Source organism: Oryx dammah, unplaced genomic scaffold (genome assembly GCF_014754425.2).
Source record: "Oryx dammah isolate SB20612 unplaced genomic scaffold, SCBI_Odam_1.1 HiC_scaffold_28, whole genome shotgun sequence".
Taxonomy (NCBI): Eukaryota; Metazoa; Chordata; class Mammalia; order Artiodactyla; family Bovidae; genus Oryx; species Oryx dammah.
In genome coordinates, this window is record NW_024070212.1 from 57,950,214 (window position 1) to 57,966,634 (window position 16,421).

General features: G+C 32.4%; 1 protein-coding gene across 5 annotated transcripts in view; it reads right to left on the reverse strand.

Moving 5' to 3' along the window:
• The window catches only part of PRKACB (protein kinase cAMP-activated catalytic subunit beta), a 142,789-nt gene that overhangs the window by 19,625 nt on the left and 106,743 nt on the right, over positions 1-16,421 (reverse strand). For all 5 annotated transcript variants that reach the window (XM_040232454.1, XM_040232453.1, XM_040232455.1 and 2 more), the window contains 5 exons: positions 13,361-13,459; positions 12,278-12,360; positions 8,975-9,101; positions 7,994-8,089; positions 4,897-5,019 (listed from right to left, as the gene is read on the reverse strand). In XM_040232454.1, the coding sequence (XP_040088388.1) occupies positions 4,897-5,019; positions 7,994-8,089; positions 8,975-9,101; positions 12,278-12,360; positions 13,361-13,459 (528 nt within the window). The remainder of the gene's footprint in view (positions 1-4,896; positions 5,020-7,993; positions 8,090-8,974; positions 9,102-12,277; positions 12,361-13,360; positions 13,460-16,421) is intronic.

The window sequence follows — 16,421 nt, forward strand, 5'->3', positions numbered from 1 at the left end:
TCTTTGACTGTAGCCATGGTCAAATAAAAAATGGCATTTTAATTTCTCAAAAAAGTATTAGCAGTGGAGCCTCCGAAAAAGCGTAGTGGTATATCTGCATATGTGTATGTTATTTAGGAATATACAGAAAAGAGATAATATAGCAGGCTTGAGACTGCTGCCCTTGAGGAAGGCCTGTCGGCAAGTTTGGCCCTTGGCAGGTATCTGGGAATTGGAATGGTCACAGTTCCAGAGACTGAAAAGAAATTTCCCTAAGTGACACGAGTGGCTCACTGCACCTAGATTTACTACAAACGATATGGGTTATGCTGAACATTTGCTTTTGTTGTGGGACTCTCAGATTCTGGTATGTGCCAGACAGAAGATGTATATGTGATTCCAATAAAATCCTTGGGCCTTGAGTCTTTACTGTACTTCCCTGGTAGACAACATTTTATCCATGTTGCCAAAATTCATTGCTGGAGAAATCAAGTTTGCCTTCTGACCCCTTTGGGCAAGGACTCGAAAGTTTGTGCTGGTTTCCTCTGGACATTACCATAAACGCCTTTTCCCTTTGTTGATTTCACTTTATAAACTTTCTTGTAAGATAACTTACAATGAAGGTACTTATTACAATGTAAGATATTCATTCCTTGATTACCCCTATATGATGAACTTTGTGAATCTTCCTAGTGAATCACCTAACCTGGGGGTCGTATCGGGGACCCCAGACACAAAAGGGAATAGTCATTTGGCTGCTAATCAACTATACGTCACTTCATGTGAATGTGGATGGCCCTTCAGGAAAAAAAATTAACCAATTCTTTTTGGTTATTCTGTGTATACCTAGGTTTCTAACTTGATATTTTGTATAGTGTCTTCTTGTACATATTTGGTGGTCATTAAAAATGGAATAATACTTTAGGAGCTAAGAATTTTTTTAAATTACATAAATAAAAAATTCTTGGTTTTCACACAGTTATTACTCGCTTGCCACCTTATTTGCAAATATCATTTTTCAGTGCAGTGTTAACTTTTGCATTTCTAAGAGTAATGAAGCCAGATAGAGTTGCTGTGGAAACCATCACTGATTCTTGTTATAGAGTATATGGCACTGAGGTATTAAATTTAAAGACTATATACAGAAACTCAGCATATGTATTGCTAGGATGAGGCATAGTCAATGTGGGAATTATAAGAGTTTTCTGTTAACTAGGCATTTCTAAACCTGAATCTTAATACTGTATGAATAATTTGACATTTAAATACCACCTACTCTGTTTTTTATTAAAGGCAAAATATGCATAGGAGAGAATCTAACAAGCTGATTGATCATCTTTCTGTGCATTGAAAAATATCAGTTTGAGCTAAAATACTGTAAATAGAGAAAGAATGTAACAATCTAATGTTCAAATATACATATGTTAGTGAACTAATCATTTTATTAAACTTATTTGAACTTTTATAAGTCAATGATTCCTATAATCTTTATATTAATAACATGGTTTCAAAAATATACTCATCATAAAATACTGTTGCATAAAATAACATGCTTTTTAAAAAAAATCAGAAAAATTCTGAATGAAAAGTATGTTTTTAAATATTTGACATCACTAAAACCATTAAGAAATTTTAAATACAAATATAGGATCTGTAAGACCAAAACTGGATTATCAATGACCTGAACAATTAAAAAATTTGAAAACAAGTTAATCTCCAATTTGACTTTTAGCTGCTAAACAGAGAGACAATAATGCTTTATAATGTGGATAGAGACTTCTAGTTTGAATCTGAGTGCTGAAACAGATGGTTTTAGTGGAAAATGTGAACATGATTTCATATTTAAATACAGATCATAGAGATCACTCAATAATAATATTTTATTTTCATGAATCCTACTTTAGATGAGAAAAGATAATAACAAATGAAAACAACTCTATATCCATTATGGGGAGAGATAATCTGGCACCTTTAGTTAAAAACAGCAGTACACCAAACACCTTATCATATTTAATAAAAAAGAAAAAAAGTCAGATATTGTGATTTAAAATTTTGTGTTCCTACTCTTCTAAGATGACCAGGATTTAAACTGTTATAATTTTAGAATATATGCAGATTTAAATTTTACGCTAACATTGGATCCTAAATGTTAAAATTTGATATGAACATATTCATAAAGAGCCAAAAAAATTTTGCATAGTGTACAATGATTGACAAGAAGAGGCCTATTCACACAGATGAAGATACACTTGTTTTAATGAAAGTAGTTTTCCTAAGTGAATAAAATTTAGTTATGAGAATAGCATCCTTGTCAGAAAATTTGACTTCTCCTATGAAGTTTCCCTGGAGGCTCATATGGTAAAGAATCTGCCTGCAAGGCAGGAGACCTGGGTTTGATCTCTGCGTTGGGAAGATCCCCTGGAGAAGGGAATGGCTACCCACTCCAATATTCTTGCCTAGAGAATTCCATGGACAGAGGAGCCTGACAGGCTATAGTCCATGGGGTTGCAAAGAGTCAGACACAACTGAGCCACTTTCACTATGAAGTTAAAGATGTTTAAGCAGGAACTTTGTAATTAACTGTAATTAAATTATTTGGAAATATTACTATAATTTCTGCATTCTTAGTCTTTGTATTAGTAAAATACACTTCTCCTATTTAGTTAGTTAAAAGTATTTTAGTATATAGCCTTTGGTCTTTATTTTCTCTTGAGATGTTACATAATTACTTCTCAAATTCTTAAAAAAATAAATCACTCCTTTGTCTATTAATGTTTCTTGATTTTTTTGTTTGTTAATCTCAAAAGTTCTTTTGACTTTTAATATTCTTTTGGGTGAAAGCAATTACAAAGATAAAAAATTGGAAGCCTAGAGATCTACAAGTGTAGCGAGGACAGGAGTAATACTTAATTACCTAAATATTTCATTCTGCCTTCTATATTACTTTAGTGTAAATCTTTCAATACCTAGCTTAATTATCTGTAAGAGGTATTCATTTTTTACCTTCGACATAGTTTAAGTATGTGCTCTTTAGTAAGTCCCCTAGTTTGTAAACACTGCCACAACATAGAACTTTCCCCCTTAAAATGCAGTAAAATAGAACTGAGAATCTTGTGATCTCTGTAGACTGCATATACACTATGACATATGGAACAATACTGTGTTGAGATGTGGGTTCTAGGTGGCTGGAGAGACTCATCCTATTTGTGTCTTATCCCTAAAGCTCTAGCTATGCAGCATCCATAATTTAAATTTGAGTCTTGGTAAAAAAAAAAAAACTATGAATAATCAGGGTACCTTTTGAATAGCTGACATTATAAATTTTAAGTTCATGAATGCTAAGGGTCAACTTTCATACTAAATATAGAGGATGAATCTGGTTGAAATACAAAGAAATAGAGATTTTTTTTTTTCTATCACTTTCCAGATTCTTTAAGAGTTTGATCAGATTAATTTCTGCCTTGATATTGTTGTTGTTTAGTCACTTAGATATATCTAACTCTTTGCAACCCCATGGACTGGGGCCCACCAGGCTCCTCTGTCCATGGGATTTCCCAGGCAAGAATACTGGAGTGGGTAGCTACCCCCTTCTCCAGCGGATCTTCCAAGCCCAGGGATTAGAACCTGGGTCTCCAGCATTGCAGGCAGATTCTTTACCATCTGAGCCACCATGGAAATTTAGAAAGTCACAACATACAAAACAGCCAATTGAATCACATCTCAAGGTAATGTCATGTCAAGATTGATGTTATATGATCAAAAGCAAGCAAGCAAACGAACAAAAACTAATAGAGCATACCACATGGAGGAATAAGAAAAAGGAGGAAACTTCCTTCCCATGAATTCTGTAAAAAATGTATAGAAAGTCTTCCAGGAATTTTTGAAAGCTTAGTTTCTTTTCGTCGTGGTGGGAAGAATCAGGCTCATCTCTACTTAAACTGACAGCAGTATTTTTAAAAAGGACCAGAGGTATGAGTTAAGACAAGAGTCTATGGCTGACTTTAAACAAAATACTCTTGGAAAACAAAATTAGGAATTATAAATGCAGAAGAAGAAAGGTTAGTATAGTACTTCAAAATGTAAGATACTCCAACTTATAGTATGTCTACTCATATTCAAGAAAAACTAATGTTATTTCCATATTTGCTAAAGATCAATGGCAATTATAATCATATTAATGTGAAAAACCATTAACACCATTTCTCTGAATTCTCATCTTAAAAGGCTTATCTATTCTAAAATTCGGGCTTCCCAGGTGGAGCAAGTGGTAAAGCACCCGCCTGCCACTGCAGGAGACATAAGAGACGCAGGTTTGATGCCTGGGCCCAGAAGATCCCCTGGAAAAGGGCATGGTGACCTATTCCAGTATTCTTGCCTGGAGAATTCCATGGACAAGAGGAGCGTGGAGGGCTACAGTCCATGGGGTTGCAGAGTTGGACACGACTGAAACGATGTAGCACACACATTTTATAATTATTTTCAATTTTGTGTTGTTTGACATAATTTAAACAAGTCTCTTCTAAAAAAACAAGGGTATATAAAAACAGCCCCTAAAACTTTTCTCCAAGCAGATATCAACATGAAGTAACTAACAATTTTTATTTATTTGAAGAGAGATAGAAGAACTATGGCTATGATCCTATATTTTACAACTGATAATAATAATAATGATGGAAATTGCTTTATTATTTTGTTATTATTTGTAAAATTGCCGTTTTTTACCTAAAAGACTTCAGTGATTCAATATTTACTGTATCTTAAATGAGTGCTAGATATAAGGGCAGACTCTATGGATATTTCTGTATTTTTCCCAATATAATAATATCCAGATGGTATCAAATAGTTTCAATCTATAATGCTTAAAACTCATGTAGAGAGATAATCAATAATTAAGGAATAATAAAATGTATTACTCACCTTTCCAGAAACAATTTTTTCATAAATCTGAATTGGTTGGTCTGCAAAGAATGGGGGGTAGCCAGCCGCCATTTCATAGATTAACACTCCTAATGCCCACCAATCCACTGCCTTATTGTAGCCCTAAGATAAACCAACACCAAATGGCAATCATTACTTAATTCACTCAGAGGAGAATGAAGTCAAATTATTTCAAAATGATCTTCAAGCATATGAAATTTTTAAAAAGGCAGTTGCTGAGCAGTTATTCAGGATAAAATAAAAAAGAAAATATATTCCAGATATTGAAACTGAATATTAAGAAATACTATTAAATCTTCTTCCTAAAACCATTAAGAATATTAGAGACAATAAAATATGCCCTATTTAACTGGGATAATTTAGTTTTTGTTCAACATTAGGAAGGGAATTGGATGAAATTACCTCTTAAAGCCTAATCAATTGTGTAATATTATGAATTAGATTTTCTAGGGAATACTTAAGAAAGGTCAAAAGGTTTGAAATGAGAGTAGATATTGTACTTCATGATAAATGCTAAGTATTTATCAAAATATATTGGTGGGTTTAGGAGGGTGAATATATTAGGGATAATCCCATCAGATCTTATTAAAACTAAAAGCTTAATGTGGAACCTAATGAATGTAAATATTTAAGTAAACTTTATCCATCCACTGTTTTTGTTTCTCATCTCTAAAAGGTATACAGGAAAGATAACTAATTCATGGAGTTTTATGGGGACTACATCAAGTGAAAGGAAATAATGAATGTAAAAATGTGTTATAAACCAAATGTACAATTCTAAGGTTATTCTTTATTGGGTTTTTCTTTTCATGTTAAACTTACTAAAATGAAGATCTAGAAGTATTGATAAGAAAATAAGAAAAAAATTAATATGTTTATATAAAGTTTGATAAACTATAATCAGTGTCAATTGGCACAAAAGATTATGGGGAAAAAAAAATACAACTTTATCATGGAGAGAAATGAGCTGAGTTCTTGCCAGATCTTTTGGTCTACCCACTTAATTACCTTCACCACTCCCACTATTCCAACTCTGCATTAAAATTTTAGCTTTACAAATAATTTTATTTTCAAATTACTGGTTAAACTATAATGATATAGAGATTCTATTTTTCTTTTTATTTCTTGCTTCTATATGTTTTTAAAGAGACAGAGACTAGTAAAATAGGGATAACACTTTGTTTTGCTAATAGAAATGGGCATTAATTACGCTTTTCTTTAAATGCAACTCACTAATAATGTAATTACAATGTTTTTTGCTATAATGAAAACATATAATGTTAAAATAGATCCTTTTACCAAATTCTGATTTGTATGTTTTAGATTGTGTGCTAATGTTTATAATAAGTATGCCAGGTGCTTTTAATACCCTAAAGAAAATTAAATCAATAAGAAAAACTAAATTATAATAGATAAATGGGCAAAGGACATGAACTAATGACTCAGACATACACACAAAGCAATACCAAATGGTTATTAAGCATTAAAAAAATGTAATAATTAAAGTCATGAGACTTAAATAATTAGATATCAGTTACTAACTATCAAATTAATAATGATCTTTTAAAACAAGAATACCCAATGCTGGAGAAAGTGTGGTGAAACAGATACTCCTCAAACACTGCTGATAAGTGTAAAATGTTACAATCTTTTTGGAAAGTCCTTTGGCAATATGTATTGAAAACCTTAAAAATGTTCATATTCTCTGACCCTATAATTTCACTTTTAGGAATCTATCCTAAAAATAATTTAAAATATAGAAAAAAGCTTTATGGAGAAAGACATTTATCACAGTCATTTACAAAAGAAAAAAGGGAAACAAGTTGACTACTCAACAACAGAAGAATGACAAAATACAAAATGGTGCATTTTAAAATAAGCAATTAAATTAAATTTGCAGGATAATTATTACTCAAGTGAGAAAAGCTGAATACAAAATTGTACATTCACTGAAACATGCATAGAAAAATATATTGAAATGTTTTTTAAAAAGGCTACCTCTGGGTAGTGAGATTGAAAGTTTTCTCATTCTTTCTTTATAGTTTTCTATATTTCTCAAATTTCAGACAATGAATATCTATTTCTATACACATATACACACATACATTTTTTCAAGTTTTGGTGCTTACAGTGGCATCACATTATCTGTTAAATGTACTTAAAGAAATGTTAGTGGCAATGACATTTAATTATAAAAGATTAAAAGTTATAGATGATTTAAATTATGAAAGATAATGAAAGGAAAGCTGAAAGAATTCTCTAATTCTAACACTTCGGCAGCTACCCAAATTTCAATTATTCAGAGGGTAGTTAATCGGTGTATAAATATCAACACATATATCTTATCCTTTTCTCTTTCCTGGCTCCTGTCTGAGCCATTACTATCAGTTTCTCCTTTCTAGCTTTTACCACCAAGGGATGGAAGTAGAAAGGAAAATGAAAGTTAAACTACCGTTTAGAAATGATTAAAAATTTCTCTCACCACATTTTCACTGTTTAGAAAGAGTAGAACTGTCTTCAGTAAGATTATAACTATTTAATTGCTGTAATGTTTCTATTTTTAAACTAAAATTTTAAAAAGTAATTCACATACTTTTTTTCCACTTATGTGGTAAAATTGAAACAATGTGTTAGGGGAGTGTAATCTCCTCTGTTCTGTCTCTTCTTAATAATAATTTGAAGCAACGGATGTTAAAGCACTCATTCTAACTACCTAACAAAAGGAACTAGTACATATATATCATTTTTAATTTGCCTCTTGGTGTAACCCAGAGCAAAGACTCTCTGCCCTCCTGTTACTGGGAATAATTATGAAAAGGCTATGCTCTGGTTTCAAAACATGGATCTAAAGACCATATTTATTTAAACTATTTCTCTCAGCTCTAGAGTTAAAATCAACAGCTTATGAGATTAGTGGTAGACTCTAAATAATTGATTTTTAGTAATTATGCACAAAGATTTAAATTCATATTTAGATTAAATAAACATGTAAAATTAGATCATAACTTAAAAAAAAAGTCCACAGTGATGCATGCCTTATATTTTTACTTCTTACATAATGATACTATAAATATACCTTGCTGAGAATTATTTCTGGAGCCAAATATTCTGGAGTGCCACATAATGTCCAAGTTCTGCCTTTAACTCTTTTGGCAAACCCAAAGTCTGTGACCTATAAAAGACAAAAAGCCTGTAAACATTTGTTATTTCATAATAAATATATTTACTGTACCTAAGTTGAAAGTTCAAAATCAGGGTTAAAATTAACACCTTGAAAAAAAAATTCAGTGTAACTGAGACTAATCCATTAAGGCCACTATTTAGTGAATAAAGATTAAAGCAACACCAATGTGGAAAACCGTTCCCTGACTCAATGAAACAAATGAACCAAAAAGAAGTTTCAATAAATATGAAGCAGTGCCAGAAGTGTTCCTGAAGTCCAACACTGTTTTCTGCCCTTAATTATACCATCAGAAGTTGCAAAAGCATCATTGGGAGAATCTTAATAACTGTGTAAAAAGGAGAGTAGAAACGGAAAGGAAACACTGCCACCAGTCCAGTGTTGGTAGCTGGGGCTCCTCTGCTAACTGCACTGTAGAGTTAAAGAGCATAGTCTCAGGACAAGCTGATGGGATTTAAATTATGCTCTACCTGCGTGACCTTGCAGTATCTTAGTTTCATTAATCTTAAAATAACAATAGTATTTACATTTCATACTGTTATCAAAATTAAAAGAGGTGACACACGTAAAACACTTAGAACGATGCCTGGCACTAAATGAATACTCACAAATTTGGCTATTCTTTCTTTAGGCAGGAGCCTGTGCACAACCTGTGCACAGTTCACAACTAAAGGAGATATAAACAGGTGCTATCTTTGATGGGACTCTTGGTCCTCTGTAATAGCAACAGAACTGTTAACTCAATTTAAGCTATTAGGAAGAACTGTCTCTCTCAAAGGAAAAAAAAATCCAATTTTGGTAGTTGTGGTTAAATATATATAACTTCTTACCTAGTATGTTCTCAAATAAATTACACATAATGTGTTCAAGTCATACCTGGATATAACCTTGGTGGTCAATTAAGAGATTTTCAGGTTTTAGATCTCTGTAGATGAGGTCTAGTGAATGGAGGTACTCGAATGTTAGCACTATCTGAGCTGCATAGAACCGTGCATGGGGTTCACTACGAAGAAACAAAACATTGATTTTTGGTAAAATGGGTTAACATATAGTAACTAGTAGATTATACAAAAAATAACATGAGGTAGAGGCATTTTGGGAGCAAAAAAATACTTTTTTTCTTTTAAACATATGTAAAGAATCTTGTTAGTTTCCAAATATTTTTAAATCTATAAATCAGTCTTCAAATAATGCTTTTATATGCTTAGTGAGCAGCATATGTTGAAGAAAACAATAACTCTCAGATTGCCATTGTAATTTAAATTATTGTTGGCCATATCAGAAGGTACTAAGAATGACTGAAAAGCACCAGTTAGATTGTCTATCAGGGCCATTGCTGTTGTTAATAAGCTCCATATACCTTTCCCATAAATTTCTAGTACTTAAAGAATTTCTGCTTTTATTTGCAGATTTAAGCCATTTTACCCATGCTGTTATTATTACAAAAGGGACATATGCTCATTATAGAAATAAAGCCATAAAATATTAATGAAGAATAAAGATACTAATAATCTCATTCAGAAACCAGATTCAATCCTGGTGTTTGAATTTCCAAATCTTTCACAATGCATGTTTCTACAAATATCTAAACATAGGTATAATCTGTATATTTATATAAATACACACAATTCTGGATGCATAGATTAGATTAACTGATTTGTTGCTGCTTCTGTTGTTTAGTCACTCAGTCATGTCCAGCTCTTTTGCAACTCCATGGACAACAGCCCACCAGGCTTCTCTGTCCACGGGGTTTTCCAGGCATGAATACTGGCGTGGGTTGCCATTTCTTTCTCCAGGGGATCTTCCTGACCCAGGGATCGAACTGATGTGTGTGTGTGAAAGTTGCTCAGTCATGTCCAACTCTTTGCAACCCCATGGACTATACTCTAGGCCAGAATATTGGAGTGGGTAGCCTTTCCCTTCTCTAGGGGATCTTCCCAAACCAGGGGTCGAATCGGGGTCTCCTGAATAGCAGGTGGATTCTTTACCAACTGAGCTATCAGGGAAGTCTCCTGCACTGGCAGGTGAATTCTTAACCACTGAGCTGCCAGGGAAGCACAAATTAATTGACAGATTAGGGTAATCTTGATGCCACATTCTAAGTATTATTCCAAACGGATGTACTGATTTTCCAGTTTGAGTTTCTGGTTTGTCTTCATTTGAATTCTGCTAATCTTCCTAGTATATTGCAATGACTTTCAGATTTGTGTCCTCAATGAACAACCTTAACTATGAATAGAATTTCCCTCAAGATGGTTCGTATGAGTTTGATTTGGTAGCACCAGAAATAGGAATTCTAAAAAAAAGATTGTATATGCTGTTCCGTTTGCTTGTCATGTACTATATTTCCAAGGTCCTAGCCTGATACATACCAAGTGTTCAGCAAATATTTGTTAAATTAATGAATGAATATGAGAAGAAAAACTTTTCTGTGGCAATATTTTATAATATCCTTCCATTTCCAGCCCTATCACAACACTGTAACAAGCTACAACACATGTCCTATGACAAGAAATGAGAATACTGTAAAGGAGACTGGAAGAATCACCCTGGTCATTGAAACATTTATCCCCAATTCTGGAAATGTTTGACCTAGGAAGACCCTTCCTATTTTCTTTATATGCCTGTTTGTATAAGATGTACTTTTATCTTATATTTATCATCATAAACATAAGATACACTCAGCATTTTATATTTATGTCCATATTAATGTTTGATTGGAGGTACATAAACATTACATAGACCTTTAATCAAATTGTTGAAAGCTAAGAGCAAAATATTCTGTAAGGATAGTTTAATGCTGTAGCAGCTTTAAGTCTAGACAGCTACTATCTAAGTAGAGAATTGTAATGACTCCATTGATTCTGATTAATGCTATGCTCAACAATAATTCAGTCTTCTTGTTGTCTCAAAGTTTCTAAGGCTGGAGTTAACAACCTTTCAAGTGTATAAATAATGTGTGAAAGGTTAGAAAGATAGTGTCTCTGTGTGAATTATGCCAACCACTTGCTTTCCTCTTTATCAAGTGTTAAAGAAAGAAGAGTGTGGGGAGCTGCAAAGAAAGGAAGTAGTCACAGAAAATGGATAAAATATTTTTTGAAGACAGGCTTAGGTATGATAATTCAGTGTTAAACTTTAAATTATCATAGGGCAATTCTGGACTGCCTGGACAAGGAGTATAAGACAGGACAACAGGGAGTTAAAACAAAAATCATTAAATAGAAGTTACTCTGCATTAGCTCAGTGCTTGACACATACTGGATGCCCTATACATTAGGTTAATAAATGAATTGTGGTTTAGGCCTCAGGAAACGAAAATAACTCTCATATTGGCCTATTATGAATATAATTTCATGGTAATCTCAATTCATATTTTTATAATATGAATTGAAGTTTCATCTTCAGTCATCTGAATTCATAATGATGTTTTAATTATATCAATATATAGTATATTGAATGAAGTTGAACTTGCTCTTGGTTTTAGCCTAATTCTAAAAGTGATTATTAATGAATAGTAGGAGCTTACAAAGTATTATGCACAGGTAAAGCTAACAGAATCTAAAAACTATTTTAATAACTGTGTGACCTTATTAGCAATAACTTAATGATGTTACTGCTTTAAAAAAAAATTACATACATATGTTTAAAACTGATACATATGTTTTAAAACATACATATGTTTATGTACATACATATGTTTGTTACATATTTATACATATAGATATGTGTAAGTTACATACATATGTTTAAAACTCAACATGGCAACATTAGGGGAATAAATTTGTACAAAACGAACTTTCATAATTTTACCACCATGATACTATAATTATCTTTTCTATATATTTATTAATATATTTCTTACTTGTCTTCATACTTACATAAGCCTCTTCCTCAGAGATATATTACTAATATTTATTCACTAAATATTAGTTTAAATTCAATTAATTTTTATAGTATCTGGAAATTCTTCAAATAATGGGCCCTCATGATACCTACTAATGCTAGAATATTTATACTGCTATGATGGTGTTTTTAGTTAACTTTTAAAACTCAGTAATGTTTGTATAGCTAAAATATTACTAATTTAAATGAAATAAATTTTTAGCACTGACAAAAACTTGCTTGGTTTAAAACAAACACACAGCATATAAATATTTGAGAAGCATAAGTATTAGTTACCTGAACCTTCCAATTCTTCTTAGATGTGAAAACATTTCACCACCAGGAACATATTCCATAACCATGTATAAATTAGAATTATCCTATGAACAAGTAAAAAGAATAAATAAATCAAAACTATGAAACCTAGATTATTTCTCATGAAAATATTTTAAGATGACACCATGTACAATTAGAAAAAGACAAGTTAAAAATCTGATAGATTACTAACATCAGTAAATAGAGAATAAATGGAACATGCTCTAACTTTTGACATTGGGGCATTTATTTTTCTTCCTGGTACTCTTGCCACAGATTGGTCTGGGATTTTTGCTGTTCCTGCTCTTACAGGAAACACTTAACTCTTGAACAATTAAACACTTGTGGTAATGACTCAATGCTATATAGTGTAAGCAGAAGTTTAAAAATAATTTGAAAAAGAATATTTACATTTTATGCACTAAATAAGGTCAGAGAGATTAATAACTTTGAACATCATTCTAAATACACAGGTCTTCACTTGATTTAACGAATAAAAGAGGACAAAGAAGAAAGGTTAAAATGTTCCATATTAATCTACTGGTAGAGAGATGCCAAGTATCATCCCAAATAGCTGAAAAGCTGCCAACTAAAGAATAAATCTTTTGCAACTTTATAAGGTGCTTGAGTAGAGGGCCAAAGACTATTTTGCTTCAAATAAATGAAGAGGCTAGAACACAAATTACAAGTAAAAGAAGACGGTGAGACTGCAGCAGAAAAGGTTCAAGAGGAGAAGTTATGTGGGTGTACCCACTTGTATGAGTGTAAGATATGCTTAATAAGATGTCACTATGAATTTTAATAAACTCAAATACTTGATCTTATAATACCATTTCATGAAAAATTACATATTATCTTTAACAAGTTCCTCAAGAACAATCAAAATCTTTTCAAATGTCAGCTAAGTTTTTAAGCACAACAGGACTTACATAAAATCTAAATATATTACTTTTTTGTTTATCCATATTTTCCAGCTTTATCATATAGATTAGAATCCTATTATAGTTTCATATTTTAAAAAATGTGAAGCTGAAAATATTTTATTTGGATAGAAGTAAAATTTACCTTAAAAGCATATTCCAGTCGAACAAGAAAAGGAAAATTCACTGCCTGTAATATTCTTTTCTCATTCAAAGTATGCTCTATTTGCTTCAGTTTAACAACCTGTAATTGAGAGGAAAAGATATATTTAATGTATTTGAACAAAATTTAAAAGTTGCTATAATTTTTTATTTATTTTAATTGGAGACTAATTACAATATTGTGGTGGTTTTGCCATCCATCGACATGAATACAGGTCTGGGACAACTCAGAAGGATGGGGTGGGGAGGGAGGTGGGAGGGGGTTTCAGAAAAAGTTGCTATAATTTTAAAAGAAGAAAGTTTTCCATATAATAATGAACTTGCATAAGCAGGATTGCCAATTTAAATACAAATAATAATAATAACTACCAAAGAGAATTATCAGATTCAAATGAAATATCTAACAGAGGTTTAAAATTTAGTCTTCAGAATGTCAAATATAATTTTCAGTTAAGAAGCAAGAATTATGAAGAAAGAGGTTCATAATAAATTACCTAAAAAGTTAATATATGACAATACTTGGGTCTTAATGACTTATTGGCCACTAAAAGAACTGGCACAAATAACTGTAATAAGTAGGTATTGATTTTAAATCTTGAGAAGATAAGCAAGAAAATTAAAGATTAAGGAAAAGTCAATGATTTTTAAAAAGTGGGTAAAAATGAACAATCTGTTAATATCATTATATCTGAATAAATACAAGAACAAATTCTAAAACTTCAATTTGTACAGCCATAAACTATTGACAAAAATGACGGTCTTTATAACAAATTGGTCATTTAGGATTGATCAATTGATCAATTCCATTGGATAGTCTAATTAATCAAGTCCATAGCAGGGAAAGCAACTTATCTTGACCTCATGAAGACTGTTATTTTATATCAAAAGAGGTTCTATTCTGAATTTAAGACAAGGTGACTTTAGGGAAACATAAATTGTCTTGTATAAGTCCTTAGGCAGTGGCATCTTTTCTTGATAGAGGCTTATTTTCAGTGTGGGGTAGTCACAGAACTCAAAAAGTTGAACATTAATAAGAAAGGTAATTAAAGGGCTTCCCTGGTGGTCCAGTGGTTAAGAATCTGCCTTGCAGTGCAGGAGACACACTATGATCCCTGGTCCAGGAAGACTGCATATGCCTTGGAGCAACTAATCACACACGCCACAACTCTAGAGCCTGTGTTCCGAAATGAGAAGTCACGGCAACGGGAAGCCCATGTATCACAACTAGACAAGAGGCCCCAAATACTACAACTAGAGAAAGCCCGAGTGCAGCAACAAAGACCTAGCACAGCCAAAAATAAAAAATTCTTTAAAATCTTTGTATAAAAAAAGGTAATCAAAGACATTGTCCATTATTAGGATAAAAAATTACAGTATAAAAATAATGCTGAGTAAAGAATAATTGAATGAGAGTCAGAAGACCTGTGTTTTAATCTAGACTTTCTATTCAACCAGCTTTGTGACACTGGTGATATTGCAACTCGCAGTTTTTTCCTACCTGAAAATATGAAGTGGCTGAATCATTATTAGTCCATACTTATTACAATAAATTATATAACATTAGCTGGAGAATTATTGTTGCTTTGTGTTTACTTTTTAGTCATAGACTGATTTTATTTTTTTTAAAAGCAGCTTCAGGTTCACAGCAGAATCAAACATAAAGTACAAGATTTCCCATGTATCTTTTGCCCCCACACATGCCTAGCCACCCCTATTATCAACATTCTTCACCAGAGTGGACATTTGTTACAATCAATGAACCTATACTGACCCATTATTATCCCCATTAATTTGATCAAGGTTCACTCTTGGTGTTGTACATTCTATGGGTTTGAACAAATGTATAATGACATGTACCCACCATTATAATATACAGAATACTTTCACTGGTTTTGATATCAGGGTGATACTGGCCTCATTCAAAGAAGTCACAAGCATTCCCTCCTCTGTGATTTTTTGGAATAGTGTGAGAAGGATAGATGAAAACTCTTATTTGAATATTTGGTAGAATTCATCTGTGAGGACGTTTGGTCCTGAACTTTTGTTTGTTGGAAGTTTTTTTTTTTTTTACTGATTCATTACTGGTAATTGGTATGTTCATATTTTCTATTTCTTCCTATTTCAAGCTTGAGAGAGTGTACTTTTCTAGGAAATATCCATTTCTTATAGTTTGTCCATTTTATTAGCATAGTAATCTCTTGTGATACTCTGTATTTCTGTCGTGACAGTTGTAACTTCTTTTTCATTTCTTATTTTATTTGAGTCCTCTCTCTTTTTTACTTGATGAGTCTGGTTAAAGGTTCTTATTAATTTTGTTTATCTTTAAAGAATCAGCTCTTGGTTTCAGTAATCTTTTCTACTGTGTTGTTTTTTTTTTTTTTTTAGTCTCTATTTCATTTATTTCTGTTCTGATCTTTATGATTTCTTTTCCTTCTACTAAGTTTGGGATTTGTTTATTTTTCTTTTTCTAGTTCCTTTAGGTGTAAGATTACGTTGTCTGAAATTTTTTTCTTGTTTCCTGAGGCAGGCTTGTATCACTATAAGCTTCCTTCTTAGAAATGCTTCTGTGTCCCACAGATTCTGGATCATTGTGTTTCATTTTCATTGTTTCCAGGTATTTTCTCTCTACTTTGATTTCTTCAGTAACCCAGTGGTTGTTTAGTAGCACACTGTTTAGCTTCCATGTTGTTTGTGTTTTTTGCACTTTTTTTTGTAGTTGATTTCTCATTTCATATAATTGTAGTCAGAAAAGGTGCTTGATATGATTTCAACATTCTTATATTTATTAAGATTTGTTTTGTAGCCTAGCATTAATCTATCCTTGGAGAAGGCAATGGCAACCCACTCCAGTACTCTTACTTGGAAAATCCCATGGCAGAGGAGCTTGGTGGGCTGCAGTCCATGGGGTCACTGGGAGGCAGACACAACTGAACGACTTCACTTTCACTTTTCACTTTCATGCACTGGAGAAGGAAATGGCAACCCACTCCAGTGTTCTTGCCTGGAGAATCCCAGGGATGGGGGAGCCTGGTGGGCTGCCGTCT